This window comes from Anas platyrhynchos, chromosome 3, assembly GCF_047663525.1.
Source record: "Anas platyrhynchos isolate ZD024472 breed Pekin duck chromosome 3, IASCAAS_PekinDuck_T2T, whole genome shotgun sequence".
NCBI lineage: Eukaryota > Metazoa > Chordata > Aves > Anseriformes > Anatidae > Anas > Anas platyrhynchos.
This window is the reverse complement of record NC_092589.1, coordinates 107,791,549-107,803,686: the sequence shown is the minus strand read 5'-3', so window position 1 is coordinate 107,803,686 and position 12,138 is coordinate 107,791,549. Positions and strand designations below refer to the sequence as shown.

Below are 12,138 nucleotides of genomic sequence, written 5' to 3'. Positions count from 1 at the left end.
AACAAACAAACAAAAAATTACCACCAACAAAAACAGCTAGACAGCTATTTCAATGAACTAAAGGGTTCAGCATTTTCTACTTTGAACATGATACCGCTTCATAATTTACAGATGAATGTAAAGCTGTCAACAAAATTAATTTTTGCAAGCAGCCTGATTGAAATTTTATGTGACATTGTTTTTAGAATATAAAATACTTTAGCAAAGTGTTATTCATCTGGATTGTCAATATAAGTAAGTTTAGAGCTACAGGCAGTCTTCTCTTACTCAGGAATTGAGTTGCCTCTTCTGTTTCTTTTTCTTTCCACCCCACCTCCCCAGTTTGGAGAGTTGAGGACATATGTTTTGGTCTGGATACATTTAGCCTAAGAAGCTTTTCAGAAAAATATCACAGTAAGGGAAGGTGGTCACTGAGACACTCACTGAAAAAAACAGGTTTTTTATTCTGTTATGTAGCTTATGGAATATTTTTCAAGCTTGAAATTAGTAAAATATAGAAATATTTGCATGTACCTAGTCAGGTAACTACAGTTAAAAGCATATGATATTGTACACAGGAAACTAAAACGATATCATGTTATACACAGATTTTACCCTAGGAATGTATGCTTTTATCAAAGTCTGTGTATGACTAAAGCTGTGGCCATGTAGATCAAGAGTAAAGACATATTCTAAAGGAACATCCATAACATCATTTATTATTAAAATAAATATTTTTTTTTTTTAGAGAAAAGGGAGATGGTCAGAAGGTTAGGATAATTACCGAAATTGAGACATTATTTAGTCATTTGTCTCATTATGTCTCAATTGAGACATATTAATGCTGACTGCAAATGGGAAAAGAACTGCGTACTATGAATTCAGTAGTTGACGCAAAACTATGTAGTAATTTTCTATTTTCAGAGATGTTCTTTTATTTGACATTTTAACCTTGCATTTATCATGTGTTAGTTCCCCTAAAGCAGCTTTCAGTTGAAATGACAAGATGAGTTTTCTACTTAAGTCTGACTTGTCAGTATCCTACCCAATATGAGAGAGTCTGCAAGAGAACACGAGAGAAGAGAAGCTATCAAAACATTTTCTCTTGGGACAGATTATTCTTCACTCTTGCTGGAAGAGCTGATTGAAAACAAAGCAAAAAAGCATTTAAAACAGCACTAGAGCAATTTGTTCGACTCTTCAGACACAAGTCATTTAACTTAACTGTGGAAGCAACTGCCTTAACAACTTTTAAAATTATTTTTATATGTTATTAGCATCAGCAGTCACTTGCATTTTTTTCCTGCAGCAGTACTGGCTTCTGTATTAGTAACTATGTTGATTTAATTTAGAGGTTTTGCTTGCACTTTAGAATAACTTTTTGTCATTATTTTGTCTGATGCTGGCTCTTAAAGGATCATATGTTACTTCTGTAGCCAAGTTTTATCTGCTAGGAATTTATCATAAAATATATTCAGTAAAAGCTCAAGGCAAAAATTACAATGGCATGCAGGTATTTACATTAAATTATCTACAAATACATCGGCTATTCTTTTGTCTTCATGACTTCATTTTGTCATGGATAGCTTTTTGACCTTAAAATATGATGTATGCATGAAATAAAATTGTAACAGCATTTTATTCCTCCTCTTTTTTTTTTTTGGTATTCTGATAATTTTAGCCTGCAGTTTTGCTACCTCTGCAAATAGAGTTGAAAAAAAAAAAAATCATAGAACATGATTCCTCTTCATAGGTGTTGTGCATTCCTTAGCCCAACTCTAATACCAGCTTTAGTGTAATTTCTGAAACAGAAATAAAATCAACAGGTAATATATTCCCAAGGTTGTGTGCAAGCAAGATCTGATGCATAATTCAAAGCTAACAGCTTAACTCAGTGCTTTTTATTCAGTCTCTTCTGGGGGATTTGCCTGCAGAAAAGGTTCTTGGGATTCCACTTTTCCACTTCCCTGTCATCTTTACTTGTACCAGCATCTTGGGCAACCTTTTCTCCTTATAAGATTGAGGTAGTTTTCCCACATAGTGATCTTGAAGCAGCAGCGGAGTGAGTATGCTGCCTGCCTTCCTATTATAAGTGTTTCAGCTTTCAAACATTGCACTTCAGCATTGCTTATTGAAAACACAAAACATTCCTTCTATTAAAATAAACAAAAACTAAAACAGACAAATAAATAATTTGCTCTTTTTTAGTCTAGTTTTGAAATACTGTCATTTCCAAATCTTTTCTAGATTTTGTTTTTGTGACTTATTTTTAGTCATAAAATGACGAGGAGTGTTGCCATTTGAATTGTTATTGGATGTCCACATTGCCTGATAATGGAAAGAAGCAGGACTTTGGAAATAAGAATTAATTTCTTCCATTTCCTGTGAAAGGGAAATTGCTTTTTTGCAAACTGCTTGCCTGTGCTTTTGTGTTCCTCTCACAATTTACCAGCTTTAGCTAGTTTCTGTATTCATGAATTAGTTTACACCAATTTCACTGTAAATGTACATATTTGTTTTTTTTTTTTTTTTTAAATAATTTCCCTGGAAATTCAAATAACTCTTTCAAGTTAGTGCTAGTCTTAAACCCCTAGGCACATCAAGACTGCAGAGTTCTCAGTCACCTGTGTACTTCAAGTATGTAATCTACTTTTTGTATGACGTAATATGAGTTGTACGCAGGATGTTCGGGAGTAGTTTAAACTTGGCCATTTTAAAGTGAGAGCTTCAGAAAACAGTGGCTTTTTAACTGTGATCTGGGAACATTTGTTTTATACAGACATTGATCTTCAGTAAAATTTTAAAATGTTCTATTTCAGTATATAGGGGAAAAAAAGAGAAATTTGGATAAAATCTGTGGCAAGTACAAGGAGGGAAGTTAGGGAATTTGAGTCCACAGCTCTACTCCCAGATCTATAATATCCAGATCCACATTTTTGAGTACAGTGTGAAATGGCAGGGTTGTATCATCCATGCACAGTACTGTGCCAACAAGCAATTTTTTAAGAGCATCAACATGTTTCAAAATCATTGTAAGTAAATACAGCTGAGACATTCAAGTATGCTACAAAAGCATCTGATGGATCATTTAAGATTCTAAAAACCTGAAATAAAAATTTAATATTGTCTGTATGTATAAGAAGACATACCTGTGTCTTTGATAATTGAGGATTAACATCTCATTTCATCTCTACTTCATTTTATGTTAGTATGTGTAGCAAAGACATTGTTCTGAAGCATTTTTTAGCTTACAATAGGTATACAAATAGGCATCCTTGTACGTTGACTTGATGTAGTTTCGCTGGCGGACAATGAGATTTGCTGCTTCTTGATCCTGATGCATGAGTATTCTGTTGTGTTACCCAACAGTGTATGTAGCTAGAGGACAAAGAAACAGGATGCATCCTTGCATCTGAATCCTGCTAGTACAGCTTTTATTTCTGAGATGTTCGGGCTCCCAGTCATGAACTTTAGCTTTTGCTTTGAGCAGATCAAATGTGAGACAGCCATGATCTGAAAGATGGACCACCCCAAATTGATCTGATGCTGTGTCATCGTGAAAATGTATTCTTGATTCACAGCATGGCAGGCTTGGTGGAGGGCAAGTGTTACTGATTTAATTAATGAAAAGGCATCCTATAAAGGGATGGATTTTACTTCTTGAGTAAACAGGCATAGGTAAACTTTCTTTCCTATAAACCTTTTTTTTTCTTTCCCAGCTTCAGTACTTGGGGGAAAAAAAAAAAAGCTTTTGCTTGTGTCTCTTTTTTTCTTTTATATTTGTTTGGATCAGATTTGTAGCACATTGAATCTCTTGCTACAGGGATTGTGGCTTTTGCTGCAAGCAAGGATTAAAGAAGAACTCTCCTCTCCTCCCTGAAATGTATCAGTGCTTTCCAGAGGTGTGGTTTGCATAGAAGCACTGCACATTGGCAGCAACTAGAGGCAGGGATGATGATCAGTGTGCACCAGTGTCTGTAGCAGGAATTTCATGCCCTTCACTCTGGTATCTTGTTTTGCTCATGTACCATCATCTCCTGGGTTTACTAACTGTTAGGGTTTTGGGTGGTGTATGTGGCTTCCTCTGTAGCATTATCTTTTTCTTCAGATCACTTAAAATGTTTTGAAACAAATCTGGTATTACAAGAATCCGCCACAACTAAAACATTCTTCGTCTTTCCATTCAGATTCCAATGTCTCACTATGTTTGCAGCTTTTGATCATTACCTTTTAATCATTACATTACTCCAGAAAGGTCTGCAAAATCAGTTATGCATTCATGGTGATTATGAGCAGATTAGCCTATATGATCTTGGCAGCTTTTCTCATCAATGTTCCTAGTCATTTCTGTATTGCAATCTGAAGATCATTTACACTAAAAAAAAAAAAAGGCAAAAAATGCTCCTTTTTAGAACAGTTTGAAAGATTATTGGTCTTAAAATAAGTAAACAGGCTACATAGCTTATCATGCTCTAATGTCATCAATGACGCACTTACATGAAAGCTGTCTTTTTATTATCATTATCATTACTTTTACCGTAGCTGTAAAATTGTTGCCACTTCAGGAGAGGAACAGGAGAAAGACTGACTCATATTCCCCTTTTTTTTCTTAATGTGTATGGCTGAAAGCAGCATTTTAAAGGGATGTGAAAGAAAAAGGAGGTGATTGGTGACAGCCAACATGGCTTCACTAAGGGCAGATCATGCCTGCCAAATCCAGTGGCCTTCTACGACGGGGTTACAGTGTTGGTGGAGAGGAGAGTAGCAACTGCCATCCTCTACCTGGACTTGTGCAAGGCATTTCACCCTGTCCCCCATGATATACTTGTCTCTAAATTGTAGAGACATGGATTTGATGGATGGACCACTTGATGGCTAAGGAATTGGCTGGATGGTCACATTCAAGGAGTTTATGTTACCGGAAAGCTAGGGAGGGACTCTTTGTCAGGGAGTGTAGTGATAGGACAAGGGGGAATGATTTTAAACCAAAAAGGGGAGATTTAGATGAGAGGTTAGGAGGAAATTCTTGATTCAGAGAGTGGTGAGGCACTGGAACAGGTTGCCCAAAGAAGCTGTGGATGCCCAGTCCCTGGAGGTGTTGAAGACTAGGTTGGATGAGGCTGTGGGCAACCAGATCTAGTGGGTGGCATCCCTGTCCGTGGAAGGGGGGTTGGAGTTAGATGATCTCTAAGGTTCCTTTGCCACCCAAGCCATTCTATGATCCTATGATTCTATGATCTGTGGCATTTTTGGGTTCTGCTCACAGAGGCCACCCCTGCAGCTTGCTGCTACCAAAGCCTTGCCACATAAGCATAATACAGCATTCTGTCTATTTGAACTAGGTATCTAATGGATGCAGAAGTATTTGTGTTTTTATTTTCATAAAGTTATCTTATTAAAATGTGGAAATGTTAATGATTATTTAAGGCTATTAAATGCAAGTTCTGAACAGTTCGATACTGAACGCTTCAGCTGTGTTTTCTCAGTGAGCTTGTCTCGAATGCCTAATAATTGCTGCACAAGCAACATTATTTTTTAAGAAAGCATTTTAAAACTGTGACAAAGATGACAAATCGGACAGAAGAAAAACTGTATGATTCATTTACACTGTGTGTGAGTTTTGCAAACAAATGCAACTCAGGAAAAAAGTTTTCATGGATTAAAAAAAACAAGTATAAGGACTCACTGATATCCCCTATAGGCTATTGCATGGAGCAGGCTGTGGGATTTCTCTAATTTTTGATTTCACATACTTGGATAGTTCAGGGTCTAAGCCTTGTAGGGGATGGAAGGGGCAACAGTTGATTGAAAGATCTCTAGTGGTGGAGAGAGTTCAACACAATCCTTGACAAAGGATCCCAATTAATAAAGAAAACAACAAAAACAATTGTTTTCTTTTGCTTTAATGTGTATATCCTAACTTACCAGCTATTAGATTTCATACTTCAGTTGCTTAGCTAGAGGAATGTGATGAACTTTTTTGTATTACACATATAAAGATACACATACATGGGTATTTGTACAGGGAACAATCATATTGATCTTTAATTATGTCATTAAGAAGTTCAGAAGTTCAGTCCTTGTAATTGTCCTTGATCCAGTTTTTTTATTTTACTTCAGTTACAGCTTGATATTGAAACAAGATAGAAGAGGTTCAGATAAGAAAAACAGTGAAAAATGTATTTACTAGTTTGATATATGGCAGTCTTGGCAGAACTGCAGGCTTATTTTTAGGTATTATTTGGCAAAAGTACTAGCAGGAGAATGATAAGCTGATTAGATAGCCTTAAGGTGCTCCTTTGAAGCATGAACAGGCAATGTGGAGGATAGCACAAAGGTGCCTTTAGGGAGATGTGACACATAAAGAATGAAGGTTGGCATCAATGACAGATGTCAGATGAGGGGCTGCAACTTGGTCAGAATAATGTGTTTGGAAGTCAAGTGGCAGAATTTGTTTTTAAAAGAGGAATTTCAAATTTATAGCCTGTGTTGGGCCAGTGTGTTGAAGATAAAGGTGGAATAAAAGTAAAGTGTTTTCAATCTGCCTTAATATTATTTATAAGTTACTGTTGTAAATATTCAAGTTATATTCAGCCTCACTGTGAAAAACTTGGTGCTGTGCAGGAAACTTAATAAAAAGTGTTGTCTTCTCATCTTCAGAAGCAATTTTTCAAGGAATTGTTCTGACAGGTGTTTGAAAATATTTTCAAGATTGTCTTTGTGTACTTCATGAATAATCCCGTGTGCTGTGCAAAGGAAGAAGACTGCTGACATTAGACTCTGCTTTTCTTCATGGAGAGAGGGGGAACCTAGCTGAAGAGACCAAACTTAGCCACAGAGGTTGTCAGAGGCACCTGCCTTTCCTAGTGGATTGCACAGAGGATTGAGGCAATTATGTTAAACAGTTTTCCTCATCTTGCTCTGATTTTTCCTGTTTCCAGTGCTTTGTTTTCTAGTGTATCACCTAAAATTAGATACCAGGGTATATAATAAGCAGCAGTGTATTGGTTTCCAGCCAGTGTAATTGCATTGTAGAGGCAGTGCTCTGCCAGCCTATCTCTTTTCTGAGGTTTTATTATTCTGTTACCAATCTCTTAAACAACCTTGAAAGAACTACTGATGTTGTTTATAAAATCTGAGTTTGCAGTGTTTAGAGGGCTTCAGAAAAAATATCATGTGGAGAGGAAAAAGGATGCCCTGTAGCATTTAATATGACTTTGTGAGCAGTGTGTCAGTTAAGACTTGAAAAGGCGAAAAAAAATAAATCAATTTAGAATGACCATCAAACCACAGAGAAGTTCAAGCGTGTCTCAAGGTTCAGATGTTTTATACATTTTTAATTTGCTGTACACTGTAGTTCATGTTTGTAAGTTTTAGATTTTAATTTAACAGAACCAGTCTTTAATAATAAAAGCAAAGTACATTGTCCATTATTTTCAAAATATTTATGATCACAATAGTTAAATCAGTTATTTTAGAAAATTTTGTACGTACAGTTGGCATCCCAAGGTATTTCTAAGTGGCTGTTCACTGTAAAGCAATGCAGTTCAGTATTAGGTGCTGGGACACTGTAGGCAGCACTCCATCCTCAGTGGGTTTGACACAGAAGTCGTGGTGCTGCCTTGTAGGCATTGCAGCTTCTGGAAGAGAGAAGGCTTTGATCATGTTGAGTGATGTATCAGACACAGCTTTGTTCTAGTGAAGGGGCTTAGACGTAGCCACTGCCCAGATTAGCCAATTACCCAGAGGTAATTGGAAACTCTTTGTAATGCACATATTCCTTTTCCATTTCAAACATGTTTACTGTATTTGGTTCATGTTCTAATTCGCTACGCGGGCTTTTGACTACAGAAGTTAGTGATGGATTAAATATGCACTTGATGCAGAAAAGTAAGTTTTCCTTGTGATTAAAGTTATTCTGTAAACAAAGGTTATCCTAACCAGTAGATGATCAATATTTAATTACTTGAAGATTTCAGCATTTAATGTACAAAACGAATGTGTGTAGGCAATATGTCTTGTGTGTAATTTGCAGATCTTGCAACACTTCTTGGTCTTTGAAAGTACCAGTGCTTGATATTGAAAATGCTGCCTTTTGTCAATTCTGCAAAATAAAAGTATATCAGAAAATCAGCAATTTAAACCAAACCAAACAACAACAAAAAAAGACTCAGTGGTATTGCTTCCATTTTTTCTTTTGAGGTAGTCTGTATTTATGAATAAACTTATTTGTAGTTTTGTGACTGAGAGATTTGCAGAGTTTCTTTATAAATTTTATGAAGAAAAACTTTATAAGTTTTATAAATCAGTTGTCTAGCTTAATAGTAATAAAAATGAGTTTTTTAAAAACAAATTCAGTCACAGTGACATACTTTTAATCTTAGTACGTTTAGGTAAGTTAGTGTGAGTTCTTGTAGCATATAGCATAACTCTAAAACATTTCAGGACAGGTTTTAAAGTCATAGTGAGTACTCCTTACATCTTGCAATACTTATGTACTTAAGATTTCTCAAAAATGGAAAAATATTTCAATTTTGAACACTGGAATCAATTATAAAATGGTAATTTTTTTAAAGGAACACGTAGGATATTTTCAAATGTGTTTTCCAATTATTTTTACAGGCTGATCCAAAAGAGTTGATTAAGATGGTCACACAGCATGTTACTCAGTATGGCTATAAAGAGTGGCCTGAAGAAATTGCAACTTTGATAAATCACTTGCATTACTACAATGAACGACTGCTGGATTTCACTCAAGCTCAGATTCTGCAAGGACTTGGCAAAGGAGTAGATGTGCAGAGGTTTACAGCAGATGGACAGTACAAGAGAGAAACAATACTGGGACTGGCAGAGTAAGTAAGATCTATTAAGTGTTCATTATTTATTTTTAAATGGAATTACTTTAAGCTTTAAAGCAGGAAAGCAAATTGAAAGTAGCGCTGACCTTTAGAAGATAAGTTGCAAGTTCTTTCAGATATTTACACTGTAACTGCTACACCTGGGGCCTTTGCAATTCAACTATTCCACTTAAATAAAACATTACTCAAACATTTGGGTCGATAACTTTAAATGGAAGATAGAACTCTTAACTTCAATATTAGCAGTTAATAAACATAAAGTAAAATCAGGGCACACGTGGAGGTCTGTTCTCTTCCTTTCATCTTCTGTATGCCTGCCACTGAAATCTATTAGAGTATGCACAAGAATCAGTTTATAATGAACTGTAGCAAAACGAATTAACAAATCTCAGAACCCCAGCTTCTTGTTACTGGCTTTAAACCATAAATAAAACTATTTTATTTGTTAATAATTAAGTCAAAACTACCCTATATTACAATATATTTTTTTGTAATCACTTGGAATTACTGAAGCCTCCACTGTGCATATTGTTCTGATATTTAGAATGCTTTTCTCTCACCTTTAAGTTTCCCAGAATAGGAAAAATGTAAGCTGTAGGATAGTAATGTCTCTTCGTTTTAAAAATACATTTTATTAACATTTGCATGCAACCGCTCTACGGTGTGAACAAATATATTGAACTCTATATGTTTTGAAAGCACTCCCAGTTGAATTGCCACTAGACTGTCGAAGGGTTAGTAAAAATGAGACTTCATAGCATGTAGTCGAGTGGTAGTGCTGTATTAGGCAGTTGCAAAGATACAATTAATTACTTGTTCAGCTCACAGCTTCCTTGTTCTAATCTTCTCAGTTGACTCCTAATCTGCATTTTCTGATGAAAACAATGTGCAAATTTAATATAATTATGTAGCATATTTTTTTCTTGCTTGCTTTTGATTTATCATTAAATGGCTTGTGTTTTGAATCTTTTATGAAGTGCTGTTTGCAGGAACAAAACCTGGAAGAGATGGTATCTTATTTACAAAAAAAGCTTTGTACTAGAATGAAGAATTTGTTTGCTAAAACTACTTAACAATTTATGTCAATATTATCTTCCATATTTTGGTGAATTCTCATTAGAGCTTATTACACATTAGTTATCAAACATTTAAAGATTGAGGTGCCTCACAGACTTAATCAAGGCTAGTTCTTAAGCAGTTTTCAATTTGGGAAAAATAAAGCAAGAATATGTCAGGGAAGTAATAAAGGAAACTAGAGCAAGACTGAATTGGAATTCCTGAGTTATCAGCTGAAGTTCCATGCAGCTTTAGGCCAACCATAGTGTATAAACTTTCCAAATTATTTTTTACTTGTGTCAAGTTCTCCTCCCGCCCCAACTCGATTACTCTGATGTTTTCAGCCTATCACCGCTTCTGCTTAAATATTTTTATTGGAAGCTGATTTTAATGAATGAGTATCTGTTTTTTCCTTGTTGTATGTAACTGAACCAAAATACTTTTGTTAGATTTTTTTTTTTTTTGTGCCTGAGTGATCTGGATTAGAAAACTTGTGCAATTATGGTGCAATTGGAGTTTCCATAATTTAGTTCATGAATAGTGGGTTGTCAGAACGATTTTGATGCATATGAAATAGGTCCCTTTCCAGAAGATTAAACCAGAATATCCTGTATAAAACCTCTTCAATGTACTGTAGCTCTTAATAGTGTCATTAGTCTCTGAAATACTGTGTATGCTTTTGATGCTCTGGTCTTCTAGTTAAGACGTATCTTTTTCTCCCCAGTGCTTTGCAGAATTCAAACAGCTATAGTCTTCCATTTTGTTTTCCTCTTCCAAGCATGAGACTTAAAGGCTGTTAGCTTGAATCTTCATTTTACTTCTCCTTTGTTTTTTTTTTTTTTTTTTTTTGTTTGTTTCATTTTACGTCTTCTGAGGATGAATGACTGGAAACATCAATCTCATTTCTTGTCATTATAATTGAATCCAGTTCTGGTTGTAATGCTTTGTAGCTGACTGATATGTACAAGGATTGTGAGTGCACATATGCATTTGTATAATACAACAGAGGTTTAACAGAACAACACTGGGGGGGGGGGGGGGGGGGGAACAGCCCTGATTTTCCAAATGCCTGTTTGTGGGAGCATGGAGGTGATCATCAAAATTCCAGCTGAGCAGCACTGTACAGGCATGTTTTCAGGTACTTCAGCAATGCATGCTAGCACACAGATGAGAGATGGCTAAGAACCATGCACAAGAACTGCTCCTTTCTTTGCTTTCTTCTGCACTGATCTTAGAGCTGTACTAACTTCAGCGGATTAATAGAAAATAATATGAGGTTAACATCAGGCTTTCATCACTTAACAGATTGTTCTGTTAAAGGGCAGTAACACAAACAGTTTTTACTGTTTGTGGGACACTTAGAGAGTGTAGCTGGACACCTTCACACTTTTTTTCAGCCTCCAAAGACTAGCAGTGTTTCTGGTTGTGAACTTCTAGGAAAAGCTTTGAGTATCTACATACCAATCTACATACCAAAGACTTTAGATGTTGCCACTAAATAAGGGCTGCATCACGTAAATGCTGTGATGCATTGGTTCACATTGGTTATCATTTTGTAACTTAAAGGAAAATTATGTTTTTTTCTGTAGCAGAAAGGGTAAGCAGAAACCCAACTGTCACTAAGAACCAAGGTGTATGTGGAGCAGGTATTTGTCTTTGAAATTTCTCTGTATTTTGATTTGATTTCAAAATTTTCCCTAAATGGACCACAGAACGTGGAAAATGCAACAAGGCACACTTTGTGTATTTTTATTTAACAGTGGTTTAAAACTAGTGAATTAAATCTAGGTCCTTGGTTGAAGAGAATAAGATTAACAAGAAATCATTGCTCTCCTAATGGTAATACTTACTGTCCTGTCTCTAGGGGCTTAGTGTAATTTTTCCTTGTTCTATTTCATGGCTTTTTTCTACAAGAACACTTGAAGAAAATGTATACAAGATTGCTGTTTCTTTGGCTCAGCGATACAACGTCCCCCTTTGGGAAGTTTATATGACCCATCTGGAATTTTTATTCACTGACAGTGGGTAAGTTTTGCAAATTGACATCAGATTCTATTACACAGAAATATGTCCTAATCTGAGATAGAATGGCATTATACTGGGGGCAGATTTAGGTTTGTGTTTTCATATTTCTTGCATGTGGTGTTTTTGTAACCAGCCATGAAAATGTGTTACAAGCAGGCATAAAAGTCCATGTGCATCTTACTGTTCTTGTAAATATCCTGGGACTTTGGTTCAGTTTTTA

The 12,138-nt window shown here is 35.7% G+C and overlaps 1 protein-coding gene across 3 annotated transcripts in view; it reads left to right on the top strand.

The window, feature by feature from the left end:
* Positions 1-12,138, top strand: part of NBAS (NBAS subunit of NRZ tethering complex) — a 177,912-nt gene that overhangs the window by 93,828 nt on the left and 71,946 nt on the right. For all 3 annotated transcript variants that reach the window (XM_027455253.3, XM_027455251.3, XM_027455252.3), the window contains 2 exons: positions 8,602-8,831; positions 11,808-11,918. In XM_027455253.3, coding sequence (XP_027311054.1) covers positions 8,602-8,831; positions 11,808-11,918 — 341 coding nt within the window. The remainder of the gene's footprint in view (positions 1-8,601; positions 8,832-11,807; positions 11,919-12,138) is intronic.